Raw genomic sequence first — 24,632 nt, 5'->3', positions numbered from 1 at the left:
TTGCCACCTTCCAACCCATCTGTGATGGCTGTTTGGAACAACACTGAAAAACAAAGTATTTATTGGAATATCTGATCAATTCTGACTCACAAAGCAGAACTTCACATGGAATGTTTTGAGAATTTACAAGTGCTTTTTCCCTAAGTGGGCCCTTTGGTAATGTGTCTCCTTCAGCTCCATCCATGACTGCCACAGCAGCAGGCCAGGGATCAGAACCCACAAGCCATTAAAAAACAGCAAGTAGACCCAAAAGTAGAGCCAGCTCTCGGTGTTGAGGTTGGGGCTTCCAACAAGCCACTCGGGGAAGAAGGTCATCCAGCCACCGTAGAGTTCACACACACACAGGGTGATCTGCATGAAATGCCTGTGGGAGAACACACGACATGAAGCAGGTACAGCTTGGGACTCTGAATTACGGCATCTTTTATTTAGTCTTTACTACAGAAACGTGTGGGCTCCTGGGTGGCACTTCTCTGATGGGCCAAGCCAGCCTAGAGAGCCAAGACACCATCCCTGCTTGCAGAAGCAGTGCCGCCCCTCCCAGCACTTAGAGTTCTAAGGACACTTGAGTGCCCTGTACTACTCTCAGGATTTAGTGAGGTCACCGCTGACCCTCAAAGAGACCTGGATATGAACTTGACCCCAGCCAGCTGCATCTGCTGTAAAGGTGACAACTGTCCTTCCTCAAAGGGCACTGCGGAGAGTAAATGGACTATGTAGATGAAGGGTCTTCATTACCTGTGGCTGACACAGGTCATGCACATATTATCAGTGCTGGAGACAACACACATGTAAATTTGTAATGTGTCCACAAATGTGGTCATGGAGCCAAAACAATGTTAAAGCAGTCAAGAAAAATCACTGCTAACTATCTGTGGAAGTGGTGGGGAAAGGGGATTAAAAGCTGGAGGACTCTCTCAAATCTGAGATTTCATGACAAAGCTTTACATCTTGAAGTCTTACATAAAGCTCCTGTCTTGCCGGTAAACACGCTTGCAACTGCATCCAAACGTGGCGCGGGCACTGGGCAGCTAATATCCCCGTCTTCCCGCTGGATGGCAGTGAACTTACCGGTAATATTTCTCCTTGACTATGGCGTAAATGAGAACCAATGCCAGAATCCCATCCAAGACAACAGTCAGAATTTCCAAAGACACAATGGTTGGGTCAAAATACAGCCATCTTGCATCAGCCTTGCCGTATTCTTTCCCTAAAGACAAAATACCTGTGTTTAGTCTCTCAGCTGGCAAACATTTTGTGTTGTTAATCTTTTAGGGAGAAGACAAACAAATGGGCTGCATCATGACAATTTCAGACAAGCCATCGGTTTATTCTGTTTATTCATGCGCGCCACCTCGTTACCCCCTCTGCTGCTCTCTTTTCTCCCCTAAATGGCCGCTTTCTACTTCTATGCCCTGTATACCTCCTAATCTCTATTTGCGGAAATGTGGTCCTTGCCCATTTATTGATTGGATGATTTGGTTTTGCCGCTTAATTTGTTTGTTTGTTTGTTTTTCGAGACAGGATTTCTTTGTGTAGGCTCTCCTCATTCCTTACTGAGTAGGAATCTTTAAACTTCCTGCAATCCCATTTGCTAATACTTGCTATTATTTCCTGTGTTATTGGATTTTTGTTCAGAAAATCCTTGCCTGTGCCGATATCTTGAAGAGTTTTCCTTATATTTCTCTCTATTAGTTTAGTATTTCAGATCTCATGTTAAGGTCCTTAATCCGTCTAGAGTTGGTTTTTATACAATGTGGAAGAGGGGCTAGTTCCACTCTTCCTCATGGACTATCCAGTCCTCACACTCTTGTTGAAAGGTTGTAATCTTTTTTCCCAATGTGTGTTTATGTCAGTTTGCCCAACATCTGGGAGCTGTGCCGTTGCATGGGTCTGTTTCTGGGTCTTCTATCCTTGTCCACTGCTCTGTGACTCGTAAGCCTTTTTATGACAGTTAATGAGAACGACCATTGTCTTACAACCTTCTCAACGCCTGTGGAGGGCAAGGGCGATCTGGGGCTACTGTGCCCCTCACCCTTGACCTAAGGCACAGAGCTGCTCTACTTGTAAAATACAAGCACATCCACGTATGTGACTCTACCCTTGGCCCTCTTGGTTACAAGTTGCAGGAGTTGAAATTAGTTCAACACAGTCAAATTTTGCAAACACAATATTTAGTAATGATGGTTCTAGAGCCTGGGGAGACAGTTCTGTTGCTAAAGCTCTGGCCTCAGAAGCATGTGGACCTGAATTCAATCCCCAGCACTCATGTAAAAAAAATGTCAAGCAGGCGACACACACTTGCAATCTCAGCACTGGTAAAATGAAAACACGTGAAGCTTACTGACCCATCAGGCCAGCCATTAGCAATGAGTCTCATCAGTGAGCTCCAAGCCAAAGAGATACCTTGTGTGGCAGGAGGTGGATGCCATTCTTGCGGCTACCTGAGGTTGTCCTCTAACGTACACAGGCAAGCATGCACACCTACCTCGCAGTGTATTGTGGAATATTATTTTAACTGGTCAAAGATGTGTTATATATGTTTATGCTGTAGAATATTACTTTAACTATGTAAAGGTTGTTACATTTGTTTCTGCTGCCTTTGTTAATGATATAACAATGTGTTACATTTGGGTACCCTGCGTTTGTTTAATTATGTCAGAGACATGTAGCATTTGTATCACCTTGCCTGCCTAATTGCACCTGATTGGTCTAATAAAAAAAATGAATGGTCAATAGTTAGTCAGAAGAGGGATAGGCGAGGCTGGAAGGCAGAGAGAAAAAATAGAATTCAAGAGGAGAGGAGAAAGAGGAGCTTGGGGAGAACGAAGGGTACAGGCCTGGGGCTGCAGCCAGAAAGCCAGACAGAGTCAACAGAAAAGTACAATACACAGAAAAACAGAAAGAAAAGTAAAAATCCCTCAGGTGAAAAGAAAAATAAAGAGAAACAGATTAAAATAAGATCTAAGATAAGGCCGAACATTCATAACTAATAAGAAGTTTCTGTGTCATGTTTTGGGAGCTGGTTGGTGGCCCAAAAGAGAGCCTGGTGTGTTTCTTATCACAACCTAGGATCACATGGGAGATGGGCATCTGGGGCTGGGGCTGGGGCTGCTTTGCTATCACTAATGGAGGCGGGAATCCTGCCCACTGTTGGCAGGGAATCCTGGACTGTGTGAGGACTGAGAGAGCAAGCTGAGCATCGTATGTGTGTGTCCACCGCTCTCTGTTCCCGTGGTTGTGAAGGGTCAAACTCCTGCAAACTCCCACCACAGTGACTTCTGGGCCACGAGGGACTGCTCCTGAGCTGTGAGCCGGGCAAACCCTTCTCCTTCAGGTGGCTTCTGTCATTTTATCACAGCGACAGGAACAGAAAGTAAGATACATATGCATGAAAAAAGGCAGGCAGGATGGCTCAGTGGGTAAAGGCTCCTGCTGCCAAGTCTCACAAGCTGTGTTCCACCCAAAGGACCCACGGTGTTGACACACACACACACACACACACACACACACACACACTAATTTAATTTTAAAAGTTAACAATCTTATGAAAACATTACACTTACTTCAAATATAAAGTTTTCAAGTGTAATTTAGATGTGGGAAATTATAAGGAAATATTTCTTAGAACACATTCTGTGGAACTGGAGAGAGCACAGTGACTGAGGGCACCTACTACTACTGCAGAGGGCCCAGGTTCCGTTCCAGCACCCATCTGGAGGCTGCCACCCCCTGTAACTGCAGTTCTAGGTGATCTGAAGCCCTCCCGCTTCTGGCTTCTGTGGGTAGCAGGCATGCATGTGGTGCACATATATACACATACATTCAGGAGAAACATTCATGCACATAAAAACAAATAGATCTTATATAACAAAGCATATTCGTGCCTGGACATAGTGGCCCATGCCTTTAATCCCAGCACTTAGGAGGCAGGAGTGGGTAGACCTCCATGAGACCCTGTCTTCAAAATCCCATTTTGTGATTTTTGAATGTTTACTTAGTTTTACTAGAGAGAAGTTTCTGCCATTCCACCCAGGCTAGCCTTGAGCTTGCGATAGCCCACCTCTGCCTCCTGAAGACACCCGGCACACCTGCCAGCTGAAGACTGAGTGCTGAAGGCCTCAGATGACGCAGATATGTAATAAATAAATGAAGATAAAAGCAGAGTAGAATAACAACATAAAGAAAAGAAGGAAAAACAAAGACACACAGTAGACAATGCAGACTTGCAGATGCCAAACCTGAAAGCACTAAGAGATGCTGGCGCCCGGCTCACTGACTTAACCACACTGGTATAGAACACACTGGGAAGTCAATATTAGTTGTCTAAGTGTTGGTCAGTTTACACAGAGTGTAAAGAAGATGGCAAAACTACTTTATAGCTCTATAGGGTAGGAGGAAATGTGGGATTCCCCTCTGTATGCTGTGAATACCATTGGTTAATAAAGAAACTGGCTTGGCCTGATAGGGTAGAACTTAGCTAGGTGGGGAAAACTAAACTGAATGCTTGGAGGAAGAAGGCAGAGTCAGGAAAAACTATGGAGCCGTAGCCATAGACAGACATGTTGAAACCTGGCCAGTAGGCCCCAAGCCTTGTGGTAAAATATAAAATAATGGAGATGGATTAGTTCTAGATGTAAGAGCTAGCTAGCAATACGCTTAGGTAATTGGCCAAGCAGTGATTTAATTAATACAGTTTCTGTGTGGTTATTTCAGGAGTCTGGGCAGCCAGGAAATTAAAAGTGGCCTCCTTACAACAAGGAAGTTTGGACGCCCACAGAGGCCAAAGGTCAGAGAGTTTGGGACTTGTTTCTAATTCATTGAAGGTTATTGTGCTTCTAACAAAGGTCCCACCTAGTTGTAAATCAGAGTTCTGCTCTTTCAAGGCCATTGTCAACAGGTCCTGCTCCTGAAATAGGGAAGTAGTTGGTTCCTACCTAAAACAAAAGTCTAAGGATCCAACTAAGTACCAGTTCAATTATGGAAATAACTTGGGATTTCACCCAGGGAGTGGTTAGCCTACAGAGTGTTTGGTCTAGGGCGTGAATCAAGGACATGAGCAAGGAATGTACCCTGCTACTTTCAATTTGTTGTAGTCGATGCAGTCTTTTGTCTTACTCCTACCTTTTGGGGCAAGGGGCAAATCAACCAGTTGGAAATTAAACACAGGCGAAATTTTAGTACTCACTGAAATTCCCTCCTAATACTATCCTACATGTTTCTGCGTTTTATTATTTTCATTTGTGTCTTCGTATTCTTTACTATATTTCTAAATCCCCACGCCTCCACTCTGGAAGAGGTATTTTTGTCAAGGCTGGCCCCTGACAAGGAGGGATTTGGAGAATTATTTAGAAGATAGGTATAGACATACAATCAAGGGCAGACTGTGGGCTGGAGAGATGGCTCAGCAGTTAAGAGTATATATATGCTTTTCCAGAAGACCTGAGTTCAGTTACCAGCATCCACACTGGGCACTCACAACTGCCTGACTCCAGCTCCAAGGGAGCTGGTGCCCTCTTCTGGCCTCTGAGGACACTGCTCACATGACAAACCCACACAGACACACATGCAGAATTAAAAATAAAGTTTAAAAAGTAAATTTACATAAAATATCTGTGGAAGCACCCAGTTTAAGAACTGCAGGCCTTTTGGTGTCTTTTGTTTTATAGTGTTGTGTAGAGGCTCACACATGTTAGGTGAGCACTCAACCACTGAGCCACACCCCAGCTGTATACACTCTGTTCACTAATAGATTGCTGAGATGTAATTCACATGGCATACAATTCCAATTTTATTACGTCACAGATCTGAATAGACACAGTCTAACTGAGAATGTTGCAAACAAGAACCCTCACCCATTAGCAGTCACCCATCTTTCTGCCCACAATCTGACTCTCATCCCCTGCCCCGGGCAACCACTAATTTGCTGTCTGTCTCTACAGATTCACCTGTTCTGGACAGGACAGGACAGATCAATGGAATCATACAATATGAGATACAGACATTCGGTTCATAGTAGCCATTCTTGCAATTAATCTCCTCAGACATTCAAATGTAAACGTTTTTAATTACTTACATAAAGATGCAATCAAGCCTTGGGAATCTGCAACGTTTCCTACTAAAGACAAGTAGACGAAAGCGCCTTCCTAGAGGGAAGAAAAGGGAGACAGGCTCTGTTTAGCCTCACCACCACAGGGCACGGCAGACACAAAGGCACTGCATGGCAGCAGCTCCCCCTGCCCCTCTGTAAGGTGTTCAAATCTTGGTCCAAGGACTTGAGGACCGCAGCATCTCTGGAGGCTAACCAGAGATATGAGCATGACCAAAATTAATAATAAATGTTACTTTTTAATGATTGGCATTATCAAACCAGAGGTGTGTTCTTATGTAGAAAAAAAAGTGAAAATTTCATGGAGAGTGCTTGACTGTTGTACAAAATAAAAGTTAGCTTTAGATTATTCCAAAGATCTTAAATCTTCAAAAAGACTGGCAATAGTTCATTTTTTTAACCTTAAAAATGAAACACATGTGGCCAGCAAATGTCTATAGTAGAGTTGAGCCCCTCCCTATATTATTGCCTGAGGGAAAATTCACAAAGGTTTTCTTTGGATATTTAGTGATCAAAATGTCTGCAAGTATCTAGTATTCCCCAATCATGGAAGTGTTTCTTTACCCAAGCGTCCAAAATTCAAACAGCACTCTCTGTCCCCCCCCCCACAGCTTCATATGACACTGGCACTCTCTGCCCCCACCCCACAGCATCATGTGACATTGGCACTCTCTGCTCACCCTCTACTCGCTTGGGTACCATGTTTTACCACTTCTGGGAGCTACCTACTTCTTGAGATCATTCACCCTGTAAGTTATTCATTGCCATCAGCCCCTCCCAGGCCTCCCAGCAGGAAGTCTGGGGCTTACTCTATGTCACACAACAATGAAGCTCTCCTCTTGTGCAAATCTGTACCTTCGGGAATGGACTGAAAGTGTCAGTCCACTCACTCATCTGTGTGGTGTGGGCCCCTTGCTAAGAGCACAAGATGCCTCTACATTCTCATTCCGGAGTCCAGCGGCCGACTTCTGTCCATTTTGGTTGTTAACACAGAAGACACTGCACATGGATTAAATTCCCATCCTGGTTCTGCAAGCCTATGCAGTTACTTTCTCTGTTTTATCTGTCAGTGCTTTCTAAAACCGGAAAAGCCACTTGAGCCATTCCTACCGTGCTGGTAGAGGTGGTGTTCACTGCAGGGGACCGTGGATCTTTTTCTTTACTGACCCAGTGTCTTGACCTTGTGTCACTTTGTGGTACAGTTAGAGGTGGAAGGTCCTTCCCTACCTGTCTCAAAATCACACTGTATTAGTTTGCTTCATATGTGGGCTAGGACTTACTAGTGAGAGATGTCTGTCCATCCCACAGTTTCTGACTGTCTGTCCTTCTCTGATTTTCACGTTATCTCTTGACTGTCATTCAGCCCCTTTCCCGCCCTAATCTCTGCTAACAGAGGCTCGGATGCAGGTCTATGCTACCTTTTCTTGACTCTCTTTCTGGGTCACCTAATTAGTAAATGTGCTTTGTCTGAGTAAATCTAAAATGCATCTTCTTGATAGGAGATTTAGACCAGGCATGGTAGGAAAAAACCTGTACACAAGTCAATGCCAGCATAGTCTACACTGTGAGTTATAGGCTAGCCAGAGATGAAAGAATAGGGGTGAGGAAGAGCAAGAATGAAAGAAAAGAAGAAAGAAAGAAATGGAGAAAGAAAGGGAAAAGAAAGACTCTAAAGCGTCCAGACTGAGGACGCAGCGCAGAGGCAGATCACTTTTCTGGCGTGCACAAGAACCATCGTTCCGTTTCTACTTCCCAGGAAAACCAAGAGCAGCTGAAGGGTTTAAGATATATTTTATTTTTAATTGTATGCATGTGTCTGTCTGTGTGCATGTTAGTGCAAGTGAGAACAGGTGCCTAGGAGGTCAGAAGAGAGAGTTGGGTCCCCTGAGGTGAACATTTAGGTGGTTGCTAGGAGCCCAGTTTGAGTCCTCTGCAAGAACAGGATGCACTCTTGATCACTGGACTGGTCACCAAACTTACCCAGTTTATTTCAGTTGGCCTGCCTCTCTCTCTCTCTCTCTCTCTCTCTCTCTCTCTCTCTCTCTCACACACACACACACACACACACACACACACACACACACATTACAATTCATAAACAGTAGCAAAATTACATTTATGAAGTAGCAATGAAATAATCATATGGTTGGGGTCAGCACAACATGAGGAACTGTATTAAAGGGTCTCAGCATTAGGAAGGTTGAAACCCACTGCATTAGGAGGTAGAGGCAAGAAGATCAAGACAGTAAAGCTAGCCTTAGCTTTCTGGTGAGTTCTAGGCTAGCCTGGGACACATGAGGTCTTGTCTCAAATAGAAGATTAGCAGACTGCATCAACCTGCATCCAAGGTGTGATGGTGTAGAGTACACTGGCATCTCACAAAGCTGTGATAGTACACTGTCATCTCACAGGTGTAGAGTAACTGTCATCTCACAGGTGTAGAGTACACTGTCATCTCACAGGTGTAGAGTAACTGGCATCTCACAAAGCTGTGATACTACACTGTCATCTCACAGGTGTAGAGTAACTGTCATCTCACAGGTGTAGAGGACACTGTCATCTCACAGGTGTAGAGGACACTGTCATCTCACAGGTGTAGAGTACACTGTCATCTCACAAAGCTGTGATAGTACACTGTCATCTCACAGGTGTAGAGTAACTGTCATCTCACAGGTGTAGAGGACACTGTCATCTCACAGGTGTAGAGGACACTGTCATCTCACAGGTGTAGAGTAACTGGCATCTCACAGGTGTAGAGGACACTGTCATCTCACAGGTTTAGAGTACACTGTCATCTCAGAGGTGTAGAGTACACTGTCATCTCACAGGTATAGAGGACACTGTCATCTCACAGGTGTAGAGTACACTGTCATCTCACAGGTGTAGAGTACACTGTCATCTCACAGGTGTAGAGTACACTGTCATCTCACAGGTGTAGAGTACACTGTCATCTCACAGGTGTAGAGTACACTGGCATCTCACAGGTGTAGAGGACACTGTCATCTCACAGGGGTAGAGTAACTGGCATCTCACAAAGCTGTGATAGTACACTGTCACCTCACAGGTGTAGAGTAACTGTCATCTCACAGGGGTAGAGTACACTGTCATATCACAGGTGTAGAGTAACTGTCATCTCGCAGGTGTAGAGGACACTGTCATCTCACAGGTGTAGAGGACACTGTCATCTCACAGGTGTAGAGTAACTGGCATCTCACAGGTGTAGAGGACACTGTCATCTCACAGGTGTAGAGTACACTGTCATCTCACAGGTGTAGAGGACACTGTCATCTCACAAAGGTGTAGAGTACACTGGCATCTCACAGGTGTAGAGGAACTGGCATCTCACAAAGCTGTGATAGTACACTGTCATCTCACAGGTGTAGAGTAACTGGCATCTCACAGGTGTAGAGTACACTGTCATCTCACAGGTGTAGAGTACACTGTCATCTCACAGGTGTAGAGGACACTGGCATCTCACAAAGGTGTAGAGTAACTGGCATCTCACAGGTATAGAGTACACTGTCATCTCACAGGTGTAGAGGACACTGGCATCTCACAGGTATGGAGTACACTGTCATCTCACAAAGGTGTAGAGTAACTGTCATCTCACAGGTGTAGAGTAACTGGCATCTCACAAAGGTGTAGAGGACACTGGCATCTCACAGGTGTAGAGGACACTGGCATCTCACAGGTGTAGAGTAACTGGCATCTCACAGGTGTAGAGTACACTGGCATCTCACAAAGCTGTGATAGTATACTGTCATCTCACAGGTGTTAGGTACACTGGCATCTCACAGGTGTAGAGGACACTGTCATCTCACAGGTGTAGAGTACACTGTCATCTCACAGGTGTAGAGTACACTGTCATCTCACAGGTGTAGAGTACACTGTCATCTCACAGGTGTAGAGGACACTGTCATCTCACAAAGGTGTAGAGTACACTGGCATCTCACAGGTGTTGAGGAACTGGCATCTCACAAAGCTGTGATAGTACACTGTCATCTCACAGGTGTAGAGTAACTGGCATCTCACAGGTGTAGAGGACACTGTCATCTCACAGGTGTAGAGTAACTGGCATCTCACAGGTGTAGAGGAACTGTCATCTTACAGGTGTAGAGTAACTGGCATCTCACAAAGCTGTGATAGTACACTTTCATCTCACAGGTGTAGAGTACACTGTCATCTCACAGGTCTAGAGTACACTGTCATCTCACAGGTGTAGAGTACACTGTCATCTCACAGCTGTAGAGTACACTGTCATCTCACAGGTATGGAGTACACTGTCATCTCACAGGTGTAGAGTACACTGTCATCTCACAGGTGTAGAGTACACTGTCATCTCACAGGTGTAGAGTACACTGTCATCTCACAGATGTAGAGGACACTGTCATCTAACAGGTGTAGAGTAACTGGCATCTCACAGGTGTAGAGTAACTGGCATCTCACAAAGCTGTGATAGTACACTGTCATCTCACAGGTGTAGAGTAACTGTCATCTCAGAGGTGTAGAGTACACTGTCATCTCACAGGTGTAGAGTACACTGTCATCTCACAGGTGTAGAGTACACTGTCATCTCACAGGTGTAGAGGACACTGTCATCTCACAGGTGTAGAGGACACTGGCATCTCACAGGTGTAGAGTACACTGTCATCTCACAAAGGTGTAGAGTAACTGTCATCTCACAGGTGTAGAGTAACTGGCATCTCACAAAGGTGTAGAGGACACTGTCATCTCACAGGTGTGGAAGACACTGGCATCTCACAAAGGTGTAGAGTAACTGGCATCTCACAGGTGTAGAGTACACTGGCATCTCACAAAGCTGTGATAGTACACTGTCATCTCACAGGTGTTAGGTACACTGGCATCTCACAGGTGTAGAGGACACTGTCATCTCACAGGTGTAGAGTACACTGTCATCTCACAGGTGTAGAGTACACTGTCATCTCACAGGTTTAGAGTACACTGGCATCTCACAGGTGTAGAGGACACTGTCATCTCACAAAGCTGTGATAGTACACTGTCATCTCACAGGTGTAGAGTAACTGGCATCTCACAAAGGTGTAGAGGACACTGGCATCTCACAGGTGTAGAGTAACTGGCATCTCACAAAGGTGTAGATTAACTGGCATCTCACAGGTGTAGAGTACACTGGCATCTCACAAAGTTGTGATAGTACACTGTCATCTCACAGGTGTTAGGTACACTGGCATCTCACAGGTGTTGAGGACACTGTCGTCTCACAAAGGTGTAGAGGACACTGGCATCTCACAAAGGTGTAGAGGACACTGGCATCTCACAAAGCTGTGATAGTACACTGGCATCTCACAGGTGTTGAGGACACTGTCGTCTCACAAAGTTGTAGAGGACACTGTCATCTCACAGGTGTAGAGGACACTGGCATCTCACAGGTGTAGAGGACACTGTCATCTCACAAAGGTGTAGAGGACACTGTCATCTCACAAAGCTGTGATAGTACACTGTCATCTCACAGGTGTAGAGGACACTGTCATCTCACAAAGGTGTAGAGGACACTGGCATCTCACAAAGCTGTGATAGTACACTCTCATCTCACAAAGGTGTAGAGGACACTGGCATCTCACAAAGCTGTGATAGTACACTGGCATCTCACAGGTGTAGAGTACACTGGCATCTCACAAAGCTGTGATAGTACACTGTCATCTCACAAAGGTGTAGAGTAACTGTCATCTCAGAGGTGTAGAGTAACTGGCATCTCACAAAGGTTTAGAGGACACTGGCATCTCACAAAGCTGTGATAGTACACTGGCATCTCACAAAGGTGTGGTCTCCAGGGCCAAGGTAGAAGGCACCAACTCTGAGCAACTGTGAGGTCTTTCCTCATGGTTAACAATGAGGGCTGAGAAACTCTCTCCTTTCCCTCAGAGCAACTCTAATCTGGTAAACCTTCCCAGCAACCACATTAGCCAGGCATCCACTACCACAGCAGCTCCCCCGAGAAGGGCTGACTTCAGAGGAAGGGGTCCCTCGGCTCACCATTTCAGGGTGTGAGGGTCTGGATGGCCCAGCCTACAATGGACAGAGAATGGTGGAGTCTATGTGGAAGAGAAACCACATCTCAAACCAGACTTGGTCCTTTTACAGCAATCCTCTGTGTGAACTGTCAATGGGTCCCATGAGGACTACCATATCCCTCAATGACCTTCCCTTTAGATATCACCTCTTTCAGATGGTATTTCTGGAAGGTTCTGTGACTTCAGCCTGGTCTGTTCTTACACTGAAAGAACTTGGAGAAACACAAACAGGTAGGCAGAGGGCCACAGCAGCAGCTACCCTAAAGTCCACAGACGCCCCAACAACATGCTGAGCAAGACACCGGAGGCAGAATCTGGACACACAAGGAGACCAGTGACTTGGGTTCTAAAGATTCCTGAGGACCCCTGACCAAGTCTGCTCTAACCACGCAGGAAGTATACCAGAAACCATCTAGTGTGATTTCCCAGGGGCCAACATTGTTAAAAAAAAGACCTACAGGGCTCCTGACATGAATCCACTTTGCGTTGATGAACTGAAAAGCTGCTTTTTCTACCCCTTCAAGTTATTTTAGGCTCTGAAGCTTCAAATATGCAGGGACCCTTTCATAAGCAGCACCCAAAGTTACTAGCTTCAGAAGTTTTACATCATAACACACACTCCATATCCAGCCTTTCAGATTAATAACCAAAGTATACGGGAACTTAAAAATAACCAAAAGAGTAACAACAATTTTAACACCAAAACAAGTCAGTGAATCAATAAGCAAATGGACAAGCAAACAGCATTTCCCAAGGTTCAAAGGGCCACAAGCATACGACAAAATCTTCAATACCTTTAGCCATCAGGGACAAGTAAATCTGAACTACATTGAGACTCTATCTTACATCAGTTGGGATACCTAGCATACAAGGAATGGGTGCTAGAGAGACATTCAGAATGGTTAAGAGAACAGGCTGCTCTTCCAGAGGTCCTGAGTTCAAGTCCCAACAACCAGATGGCAGCCCACAGTTATCTATAATGAGACCTGATGCCCTCCTCCAAATGCAGAAAGAGCACCCATATACATAAAAATACATTTAAAAAAATCTAGCTGGGCACAATGATAGTATACACCTTTAAAATCTCAGAACCAGGCTGAACCAGGAGGATCTCTAATTCCAGGCTAACCTGAGCTACATAATGAGACCCTTTCTCAGAAATCAGGCTGACAAAATGACTTATCAGGTCAAGGCACTTCCTGTCCAAGCTGGTAGACCTGTTTGAGCCTAGAACCCACATAGAGATGGAAAGAGAACCAAGGCCACAAAGTCGTCCTCAGACTTTCACAGAAGCGCCATGGTAGATACACATATACACACATGGTAATAATACTAAAAAACCCACACAGAAACCTACTACTGTAGAAACTTCCTAAAACACATACATACATAAAAAAAATTTAAATGGAGTCAATATGTAATGGAGGAGACAATACTCTAACTAGACATCAAATGGTACCACGTAAAGACCCCAGTTATAGGGATTGGCATCTTTTGATTCACTGGCCAAAGAGGACTTAAAGGCCCACCATACTCTATAGACTATTGCCAGTGCTGTTGGTTACCATCCACAACCTTACAGTAAGGCCATGTTGCAGGGAGACACTACATACTTTTGGCACAGAACATGGAGAAGTCAGGCTGGTGCTCAACTGGAAGCTTCACCACTACTGGCTAGTGTCCATAGTGTTAGAAGGTGCTGTGCACACAACCAAGTGAGAAAAGTCATTATCAGTGTTATCCAGGGATGAAACCAATGAGAAAGAACAAGAAGTTGGGTGGGTAGGGATGGAGCCTGGAGGAGATGGGAGGAGTTGGAGGATAGGGAAGAATGTTATAAAATATATATATATATATATATATATATATATATATATATATATAGTGTATGAAATTCCCAAAGGGGGAAAAATAAAAATAACCAAACCAAAACATTACCCATGCCAACCACTTCCTGCACAGCTTGGTCTTGTTAGCTGGACTGGGGTGATGAGAGAATGAACAAAGACAAGACACAAACACACACACACACACACACACACACACATCTGGGAGTGTAGTCAATGCATTCCGTGTACTCTGTCAACACTCACACATGGGCCACAGGGAGGCTGTGCTAATTCCCTGAGTTTGACCAGGGGGAAGGCTTTGCCATTTTCATGGATCTGATGCACTGGGTCCTTGACATAGCCGTGTCACTAACACACATTCACTCAGGGCTTCCTCTGCTCCCCACACATGCCCAGATGGGAAATGACCAGTCATCAAAATGGTCACCCCTGCCTCAGGTTGTAGAAGGCATATTACTCTCCAATGAGGTCTGCATAAGGTGACCAAGTTTGCTTATTTAAAAAAAAGTAAGGTTCTGAATATCAAGGTATTTGGCCAAAAAACAAAACAACAACAATAAAAGCCAAGATAGTTCCTGTTGCAAGGCTAAAACAGGAATGAGCTAACTTTGTCTAACTGAGAAGCTTGCAAAGCCACTTTAAATGGACCTTGGCAGATGAAGTTAACAAAACTCTGCCTCCTTTTTCTTTTCAGGTATTCAGACTTGTGGCTTGTAACAATGTATTTTATAGATTTCTAGAAACTGGGAATCAAAAGAAGCCAGCGTCTTGCTACTGTGATCTAGGATTGAGTAACAATTGTACAAGAAGTGGTGCGTGTACTCATTTAGTCCTCAAAGAGATGAAAAAAGTGGCTTTACCGAGACTAAAAAACAAAAACACAAAATGAGGCCAGTTTGTATGTAAAACATCTTGGCATTTTTTGGTTTTTTTCTTTTTTGCTTGAAAAGTATTTGAATGAAGACTCAGAAACAATGTAGCACTCTGCATTAAGAGTGGAGAACAAGGTGGAGTGAGTTAGCGCACACTAACCCTGGTGACACGTATCAGTACTTTCAGATCTGACCAAATGTCTCAGCCTCATCACACTGGGGTTGTCATGGCAACAGCCTGCACACCATTCAAGGGAGGACCAGCTGCAGCAGCCCCTCCCCCAAGCTTGACTGACTTTAGACATGTCTAGTGACAGCTGCCATTCTCCTATTGAAATGACACTCCCCTTTGATGGAGTCTTTCTCAGCCCCAGCAGACGGATGTCACCTGACATTACCAGTGGATAGTGACGGCTCCTTCGGAACCTTGGTGTCAGTCACACTAATTCTACTGCACCCGTGATACTGGGCTTAGTGCTGGATTTAGGACATGGGAACCTCTGTCCTCTTAAGAGGATCCTTATTTCTGCTGAGACAGCTGTTCTCAGGCTAAGGACCAGCCGGGAAGCCTTGAGGATCACTGTGATTGGACATGGGGATTATGCTGTCTGGTACATGAACAGGATGAAAAGGGCAGAGGGGAGTTGGTGAAGGATGCAGGCAGAGGCTGGGGAAATGCCAGGCACTCTGTGTCCTTGCAGCCCTGGTCCTGGAATCACAGATCTCCTATGGGAGTTTGTCACCAGTGCAGAATCTCAGCTAATCCCAGTGTGACTGTGTACATGGTCAAGTTTGAGAAACGCTGCTTGAAATCACAAATGGTATTTAATCCTTATAACAGGTTGTTTGTTTGTTTGTTTGTTTGTTTGTTTGTTTGTTTTGAGGCAGGGTCTGAATTTGTGGTGTGCGCTAGCCTCCATCTCAAAATCCCCCTGTCTCAAACACTGAGCTTTTCAGAGTGAGCAACATGACTCCTGGGTTTGCAGCACCCTTTGAAGAGAATGATTATTTCCATGTTTTAAGAATGCTACTCAAGACTGGAGAGATGGCTCAGAGGTTAAACACACTGGCTGCTCTTCCAGAAGTCCTGAGTTCAACTCCCAGCAACTACATGATGGCTCATAATTATCTGCAATGAGATCTGGTGCCCTCCTCTGGCATGGAAGTGTACATGCAGGAGGAACATTGTATACATAATAAATACATCTTTTAAAAACGGATGCTAGTCAGCTTCAGCTGTCACAACCATCTGAAGGAGTTTCAACAGAGGAATTTCCCAGCCCAAGAGTTGTCTTGATTGATGTGGGAAAGCCCAGCTTGCCACAGGAGGCCAGCTTACTGCACCTGGTACCATCTTGCCAGGCAGGTGAAGGGGATGTACAGGAAAGCTAGCAAAGTAGCCTTCCTTCTGCCATGCCTCCTGCCTGATTTCCCTCACAGGTGGACTGTGGCCTGGAGGCAGACGGTGAAATAAACCCTTTTCTCCCCGCTGCTTCTGGTCAGAACATAACAGCAACAGCAAGCAAACTAGGAGGATGGATAAGGAAACAGAGAAGGGAGTTTCCATCCTTCCTCCTCTTCCTCATTACTGGAAGGGTTTACTGTGGGAGGGGCCTGCCTGTGCATTCCCAGCAGGCAAAGCACAGCACTGGGCTCAAGTGCACATCTGTTCTTCCTCACACCTCACATCCTTCCCTCCATCCCCAGAGCTACCAAACTGAACAGTGAACGAATACTTAATAACTGACCCTAAGCTTACCTTATTTTATTGGTTTTTTTTACAGGACAAGGTCTCACTATATAGCCCTGGCTGTCCTAGAACTCACTATATAGACCAGGCTGGCCTTGAACTCACAGACATCTGCCTACCTGGGCCTCCCGAGTGTTGGGACTAAAGGTGTGTGCCACTATGCCCACCAATCCGATGTGTAAAGAGGAATCTACAGCCGGCAGGAATGGGGGAGGACAAGAAGAGTGGCCAGCTAGCAACTTGTAGACACATGACCTCACTACCCTTGGTTACAAGTGAATGCTGGGCTGGACCTGGCAAAGAGAAGCCATCAGAGGTCAATTTCAATTCCATATCAGAAAGACTTCTACAAATAGGGCTGCTCCAGCCCGAGAAATGGTGCTCACTAAAGCTCTCAGACAAGTAGGTGTGTCAGGAAGATCCTGGCTTCCAGGACCAATGGAACCACTAGGGACCTAAGACTGTTCCTCAGACCCAGCTGCTACCACCTTCTTTCTTCGTTACATTTATTTATTATTTATTACATTCATGACATCTTTTTGGCTGTGTGTACATGTGCCACAGTACACACATGGAAGCTGGAAGACAATTTTTGGCAGTCAGTTTTCTCCTTCTAGCATGTGAGTCCTGAGGATTAAACTCAGTTCTTTAAGCTTGGGAGAAAGTGCCTTTACCAACTAAGACATCTTGCCACATCTCTGCTATCACCTTCTGTCCCTGCACCTGGTGCCCCCGGGACACATCTAAGTAGTATGTGCTGTGCTTGGCATGAGCTCATCCAGCTTCCAGTATGTCAGTTGTCTTAGTTTTCTAATGCCATGACAAAATACCATGACCAAGGCAACTTATAAAAAAATTAACTTGGGCTGGAGAGATGGCTCAGAGGTTAAGAGCATTGCCTACTCTTCCAAAGGTCCTGAGTTCAATTCCCAGCAACCACATGGTGGCTCACAACCATCTGTAATGAAGTCTGGTGCCCTCTTCTGGCCTGCAGGCATACACACAGACAGAATATTGTATACATGAAAAAATAAATATTTTTTAAAAAAGAAAAAAATTAATTTGAGGGACCAGGGTTCTAGAAGGTTAGAGTCCATGGCAATCATGGCAGGGAACATGGCAGCAGATAGGCATGGTGCTGCAGCAGAAACTGAGGGTTTACATCTGGATCCAAATGCATAAGGCAGGTTGGAGAACTAACTGGGAATAGTGTGGGCTTTGAAACCTCAAAGCCTCCAGTGACGTACCTCCTCCAATAAGGGTATATCTCCTAATCCTTCCCAAACAGTTCCACCAACTGTGGAGCAAATATTCAAACAGATGGTCCTATCAGGGCATTCTCCACAACAGCTATGGAGGACACAGGTGAATGGACCAAAGATGAAGATAGAACATACCAACCCCCGAGGAGGTAACTCCCAGATGGTGGAAAGTAGTCACCTGTAAAGACTAGCTGGTAAATGACATCTTTGCCCTCTGAAATACAGTCTGAGAAACAGAAGGAAGAAGTCATGGGACTCCAGGAAGGTGGTTCAGTGGATAAAGGCATTTGCTGCTAAGTCTGACAAGCTTGCTCCCCAGGGTTTCCATGGTAAAATAAGAGAACCAAGGCTTGCAAACTGTCCTCTGACCTCCACATGCATGCTGTGGCAAACACATATGCCCCTCCAAATAAGTAAATAAATAATAAATAAACGTAATAGCAAAAAAAAGAATGGGTGGCCAGAGCCAATCAGAATGTACACACACACACACACAGACACACACACATGCACACACGCACACACACGCACACCAATGCTGTGGGATGTCCTTCTGTATATGTGTTACTCTTATTGGTTAATGAATAAAGCTGCTTTGGCCTACTATGTCAGGACAGAATATAGCCAGGCTGGAAGAGATATAGAGAATAGGCAGAGTCTAGGAGACACCATTTAGCTGCTGCAGGAGAAAGTCGCCATGGCTGGAACCTTGCCAGTAAACCACAGCCTTGTTACAATACACAGATTAATAAAAATGGGTTAATTTAAGATATAAGAGCTAGGTAGGAATATACCTAAGCTATTGGCCAAGCAGTGCTGTATTAATATAGTTTCTGTGTGATTATTGGGTCTGGGTGGCCAGGAAATGAATTAGCAGTCTTCATTTACAAAATGGTGTACACCATCTGGGGCATGAATCCACATAAGACCTAATAAAAGCTTAAGGGGAAAAAAAAGAGAGTTTCTAGACTCACAAAAATGGAAGCCACGTGCAGTTTCTTGGTAGCCATATTTTTTCAGATAGGCTTTGTTTGCTGGCAGCAAGCAGAGGTGTAGCTCCTTTTAAGAGTGGGCTTCCTGACTCAGCACTAGCAGCAAAAACTGCACAGCCTCTTTAAGGGAAGGTTTCCTGATTTGTGCTGGCAGCAGGAACTCTAGCTCTTTTGGGAGGTCCTGAACTTTTGGGAGGGTTTTGAGAGCAGCATGCTACTAGTTGCTTAATGGAGACATAGACCGACTGCATCCGGGGAGCCAGGGAAATGAGCACAGCTGGCAGAGGCGGTGAACAGACCTCTACCAATTTGGATGGAGTGAAGCCAGCAGCCAGGGCCATGGAGTTGTTCCTAGTCATGTCTGCTTAGCATTTAAAAAGAAAGAAAAAGGTGTTCTTTGTCAGAAAATTATTACAAGCACGTAATAAAGACAGATTCACACAAAAAACCCACCTCTGAATGGGTCACAGTGTTGGATAACTGTAATGGGCTTATGAAAGAGAAGAAAGAGTACAGACAGTCATAAATTAAAGGAGTAAGGATAATAAAATAAATCTTAAAAGTAATAGAATAAAAAAGCCACGTAAAGGTGAAAAATACACAGAGAGTCTGGATTATGCATATTATTGTGTTTTCTTTGAATTTTTTGACTGCAGAGAGACATTTGATTCTGGGGGCTACTAAGTTAAACCAACATAAAGGTATCTTGACTTCAAAATTTGGGTCTAAGAATATGCTGCTTTGGAAAAGAGGTTCTGCTTTTGTTTCTACAGAAGATGAGAACCTCTGGATTCCTTCCACGCTAATGTAGTTTGATGGAACAAGACCCACCCAAAAGGTCTTCATGAACCTTAAAAGTACCTCGCCCAACAAACAGCAGAAGCAGTTTGGGAAAAACTATTTTTTTTGAGAAAAAATCCCAAAATGATTGTTTATAAATGTTTGTTTTCATTTAAAGGAAGTTAATTATAAGTGATTAATGGACAAGTCAATTTCAAAAAAGGGGGGGAGATATGATATAGAGATGAACACTTTCCATTGGTATGAATCTTGGTCTATTGATACAGATTTAAGGGCTATTTTGTTACACTGTATATATGTATATTCTAATCTTATTTAAGTATTATGCTTAGACATCTCATTTAAAAATGTAATCTATAATTAAAAGTTGCAGATTAATAGGTAGTCATTCATAATAGTCAAACTTGTAGTCATGTTAGTTAGGTTTTCTAGATATAGTTCAGTTAGATAATCTTCATCACTTCAAAGACCTACAAAACATGGCATTAATGTTTTAAGAACTTAAGACTTTTCTAGACAATGAAATATGTCTGCTTCTGGCAGCACCAATTACTTCAGAAAGGTTGATGGGCATTGAAGAAACTTGCTATGGAATTTGCCTTCAATGTGACAAAACTAGTAATTTGGGCAAGAAACTGCTCTTGCCTAGACTGCTTGATGGTGTGCTGTATGAACTGGAGATGCAGGACCCACAGAAAAATGACTGCTGAACTTTCCAAAATACAGAATGGTACTTCAAGGTACCTGTTTCACAGAAAAAAACTGCCAGATATTTTGCAAGACACAAAAGAAAGCAACTAATGAACTTTACCATTATAAGGCAGGAAAGATCTTCAAATTTCCTGCTTCACTAAAAAGTCTGCCAGATATAATGGGCCTGTAGGCTAAAGATGGATGTCCCAACATTACAGAAGAACTTTGGGTGACTGTTCAGATAGTGAGATATCTCTGTCAATTCTAGAACTTTGGAAGTTGCTTACAATGCACTTCCTGTTTACTCAGGTAATATCATATCCTTCTGGGGTCTTTGGTGGAGATAAAGACTAGTTAATTATAATTCTAGTTTTCCTTAGTTATAATAAAGGATAAATTAGATATAAAACTTTAGACTCACAAAGATATGATAGAGTATTTTCCTTATTTTGCCAAATACAAATAGACTAAATACTGTAACTGTAATTCTTGCTCGATTTCTGTTTTATGTAATTTTACTATTTTAAAGTTAAAAACTTCCTTTTTTTTAATTAGACAGAAAAGGGGAGATGATGTAGGATGTCCTTTTGTATATGTGTTGCTTTTATTGGTTAAGGAATAAAGCTGCTTTGGCCTATGGCAGGACAGAATAGAGCCAAGCTGGAAAAGACATGAGAGAGAGTAGGTGTCTAAGAGATGCCATGTAGCTGCTGAAGGAGAAAGACGCTGCTGCCAGAACCTTTCTGATAAACCACAGCCTCTGGGACAGCAGTTCAAGCCATGCAGCCCCAAAGGCAGTTCAGCTCAAAGGTTCAAGCTATGCATCACAAAGGCAGTTCACCTCAAGTGTCCAACCAGAGTGTACTGAGTAATCATGATTATCAACCTGACTGGATTCCGAAGCACCTGGAGCTGAGTGGAGCCCCCTCTGTGTGAGGGGACTGGGGTGACAGATAATGAGCGAGGCTGTTACATGGTGGGAAGGATTTGAACAGGAACACAGGTGACTATACTACAACTATACCATGTTATACCTGGGAGGTCTAAGAGGCAATGAGGGAAGCCTGAGTACTAAGGGCGAAGCTTTTGATTCTCAAGGCTCTACCTTGTAGTATCAACTCATCCCGTACTTTTGGATACCCTTACCTATCAGGCTTCATTTGCAGCCAACTGCTAACCAAAGCTAATCCAGGCAAGTACTTACAGGCCTTACTGCTAATTCCTGTCCTCCCCACTGATCTCTAAAGACACTGGGCAAAAGCACTGTTAGTAACTGCAAAATGTCCATTAATGTGAATTTATTAGGATGTGTAAGATTTGTCTTAATTTCAGAGAGATTAAAGTACCAACCAAGTGGCCTGGGCTTGTCAGTGATCACGTCCATATATGGAGAAAAGAATACCTCAGATGGGAAGAACTAGGGCAGGAGCAGGGTCATCACAAAGGAGCCCTTCCCAGCAGGCTATCAAAGGCTATTTGGGGGCATTTCCTTTATATCTGGAGAGGTGGTGGGGCGTGGTGGGGGCGGAGACAGACCATTTCTACACAGACCACATCTCCAGATAGCGTGAATAGAGGCAAGTGCCATGTTACCTAGTCAACATAAACAGGGTTGCGGACATACAAGTATATTTTTTTGAGAATCTTTACACCTTTATATATTTCTGGAATGTTATCATCCCCTTTAAGTGGGACACGTTTGCTTGTTTGTTTTTGAGACAGCACATCATGTGCCCCAAGTTGTCCTTGAGCTGACTATGTAACCAAAGATCAATTCTTTAAACAAAGGATTCGAGGGAAAGAACCTTGCTCCAGTCTCTGCACAAAATTACTAGGAAATTACTGGGAAAGAAGGAATTTCATCTTTGCGAACACCTGGTATTGACACATTAAACTGGAAATGCTCATTGACCTAAACCATTGCCAAACACCATGTCTTCTTTGTATTTCAAGATTATGGACTTTAACTTCACATTAGCTGGAGGGAAGGCCAGATTTTATTTTATTTTTTAAAAAGGGGGTATTTAAGATTATATTTTTAAAAATTTGAGGGGAGTAGATTTCATTAGTACTATCTATGTATAGTCACATTGGCTATTTATAAAGTGGGGTGAGGGACCAGAGAGATGGCTCAGTGGACAACGTCCCTTCAGCCAACTGAGGCCCAAAGTTTGAGCCGTAAAACTCAATAGTGGGAAGGACAGAAGTGACTGCAAGTTGTCTACTGCTCTCCAGATGTAATCCTGTGGCGGGTGCACGATCCCCCAACCCATCCAATTAAATAAATGAAAAAAAAAGTTATTCACTTTATTTTAGGTGAATATTAAGGACACATTATGGTTAATCTGGACTGTCAACTTGATGGGATCTAGAATCACCATGGAAACAATGCCCTGTCAGGGATTGTCTATACTAGGTTAACTGAGAGGAAGAGACCCACTGTACATGTGGGTGATACCATGCCGTCAGGGGGGTCATGGGCTGAAGTTTCTGACTGTGGACCCTAGGTGTGCAGCTGCCCCTGCTCTTGCCAAACCTTCCCTGCCACAGCGGACCACGACCCCTTCACTGTGAGTCAGAGCAAACCCTTCCTTCCTAAAATTTCTCCAGCCAGGATTTTGTTGCAGCAATAACACAAGTAACTAATACAGGAACTTAATAACCTGACCATGCAGTTCTTGGGCCTTTGGAACTGGATTGTAAGAAGAATGAATAGTTTGAAACTTTGGGCTAGAAAAGCCCTAGAATGCTCTAAGCAACGTCTTATAAGCCATTCTGGCAAAGGTTTAGAAGACCAGAACACTGTGAGAAAAGATGAAAGTGGAAACCAGGCTCACGAGAGTCCAGGGATGTAGTAATAGGAGGAGCGGGCTGCATTCCTACAGCACAGGGGTGTAAGGCCTCTGAGAAGCTGACCTAGACGCCATTCAGGTTACACCCTGACACAGAATCTGATTGCTTTCTAGCTGTATCTTGAGTGCGTAAGACCGGAAATGCACACACCACAACAGATTTGTGGATGAGTGGGTAGTTGAATAAATCAAGGAAATTTTAAAACATGATCTCAGAATTACGTGAAAATGAAAAATACCAAGCTTGTGGGATGAAATAAAAGCAGTACTAAGAGTGAAAGCTCTTAGCACCTACATTAAAAAAAAAAAATCAGAAATAGTTCGAATAAATAACTTAATGATGCACCTCAAGAATTTGAAAAAAAAAAAAAAAACAGGAATAAACCAAATTCCAAAACAGGAGATTGATTGGAAGAAATAATTAAAACCGAGGGAGAAATTAATAAAATAAAAAACAAAAGAATCAATAAAAGAGAAAGCTGATTCGTTGAAAAGATTAGCAAGATTGACAAATCCCTAGCTAAAATAACCAAAAGACAGAAGACCTAAATTAATAAAATTAGAGATGAAAAGATCTCTTAACAGACATCAGAGAAATTCAGAAACTCGTAGGGACATACTTGAAAAACCTATTCTACAGAACTAGGAAAGCTACAAGAAATGGATTTCTGGATATATCTGTCACACAAAAGATAAACCAAGATGAATGGTGTTGGGAGAGGGGTGGAGGAGGTGAAATTCCTCTAGCAATTCTCAGGGGATACCTTTGATAGAAGACCAGGCAGCACCTGAGAAGAAGGGTTTGGTTTGAACCAGGAAATCAGCCTTGTTAAAGGGGGCGCCCTCTGGCCTCCCGGGACCTCAGCAGGTTCTCAAACTCGGAACCCAGGCAGTTGGCAAGGCGGCAACGCTTACCAGCACGAAGTGCACCAGGGCATCGTAACAGAGCCAGGCGAGCACCCCACGCTCCACCGCGCTCCGCCCGCGGCCCAGGCGCAGGCCCAGCGCGCACCCCATGGCCAGCAGCGCCGAGCAAAGCAGCAAGGAGGAGCCCGTCGCCATGCTCAGTGCCCACTCCTCGTTCACGGGTTCCCCAAATAGCCCAAATCTCTGCAAGCCAGGCAGCGAGACTGTCGTAGGCGGGGCCTCCCACGGACTGAGCTTTTCTGGAGATCCGTGCTCGCAGGTGGGAGGGAAGGAGGGACTTCTCGTGGGCGGGTTCCTATGGGCGGAGCTTCTCGCGAGCGGGCGGAGCTTCGCGTGGGAGGGATCCTGAGGGGTGGTGACAGGAACCCAGGGGCGGAGCTTCTCGTGGGCGGGCCTCCAAGGGGTCTGCCCGCAAAGCTGGCTTGGCCAGCCTGGGCAGCTGACTGACTGGATGGTTCCTGGACCTAGGATCAT

The 24,632-nt window shown here is 44.3% G+C and overlaps 1 protein-coding gene across 1 annotated transcript; it reads right to left on the bottom strand.

Moving 5' to 3' along the window:
• Positions 1-24,632, bottom strand: LOC121457630 (emopamil-binding protein-like). Its single transcript, XM_041666538.1, has 4 exons — positions 24,147-24,632; positions 6,077-6,146; positions 1,072-1,210; positions 1-364 (listed from the first exon to the last, which is right to left on the bottom strand). The coding sequence occupies exons 1-4, from the start codon at positions 24,630-24,632 to the stop codon at positions 124-126; spliced, it is 936 nt and encodes a 311-aa protein (XP_041522472.1). The 3' UTR covers positions 1-123.

The sequence above is a fragment of the Microtus oregoni genome, unplaced genomic scaffold (assembly GCF_018167655.1).
Source record: "Microtus oregoni isolate MIOR12 unplaced genomic scaffold, Mior012 000016F_ref0000370, whole genome shotgun sequence".
NCBI lineage: Eukaryota > Metazoa > Chordata > Mammalia > Rodentia > Cricetidae > Microtus > Microtus oregoni.
Note: the sequence above shows the minus strand (reverse complement) of the source record. Positions and strands in the feature narration are given on the sequence as shown.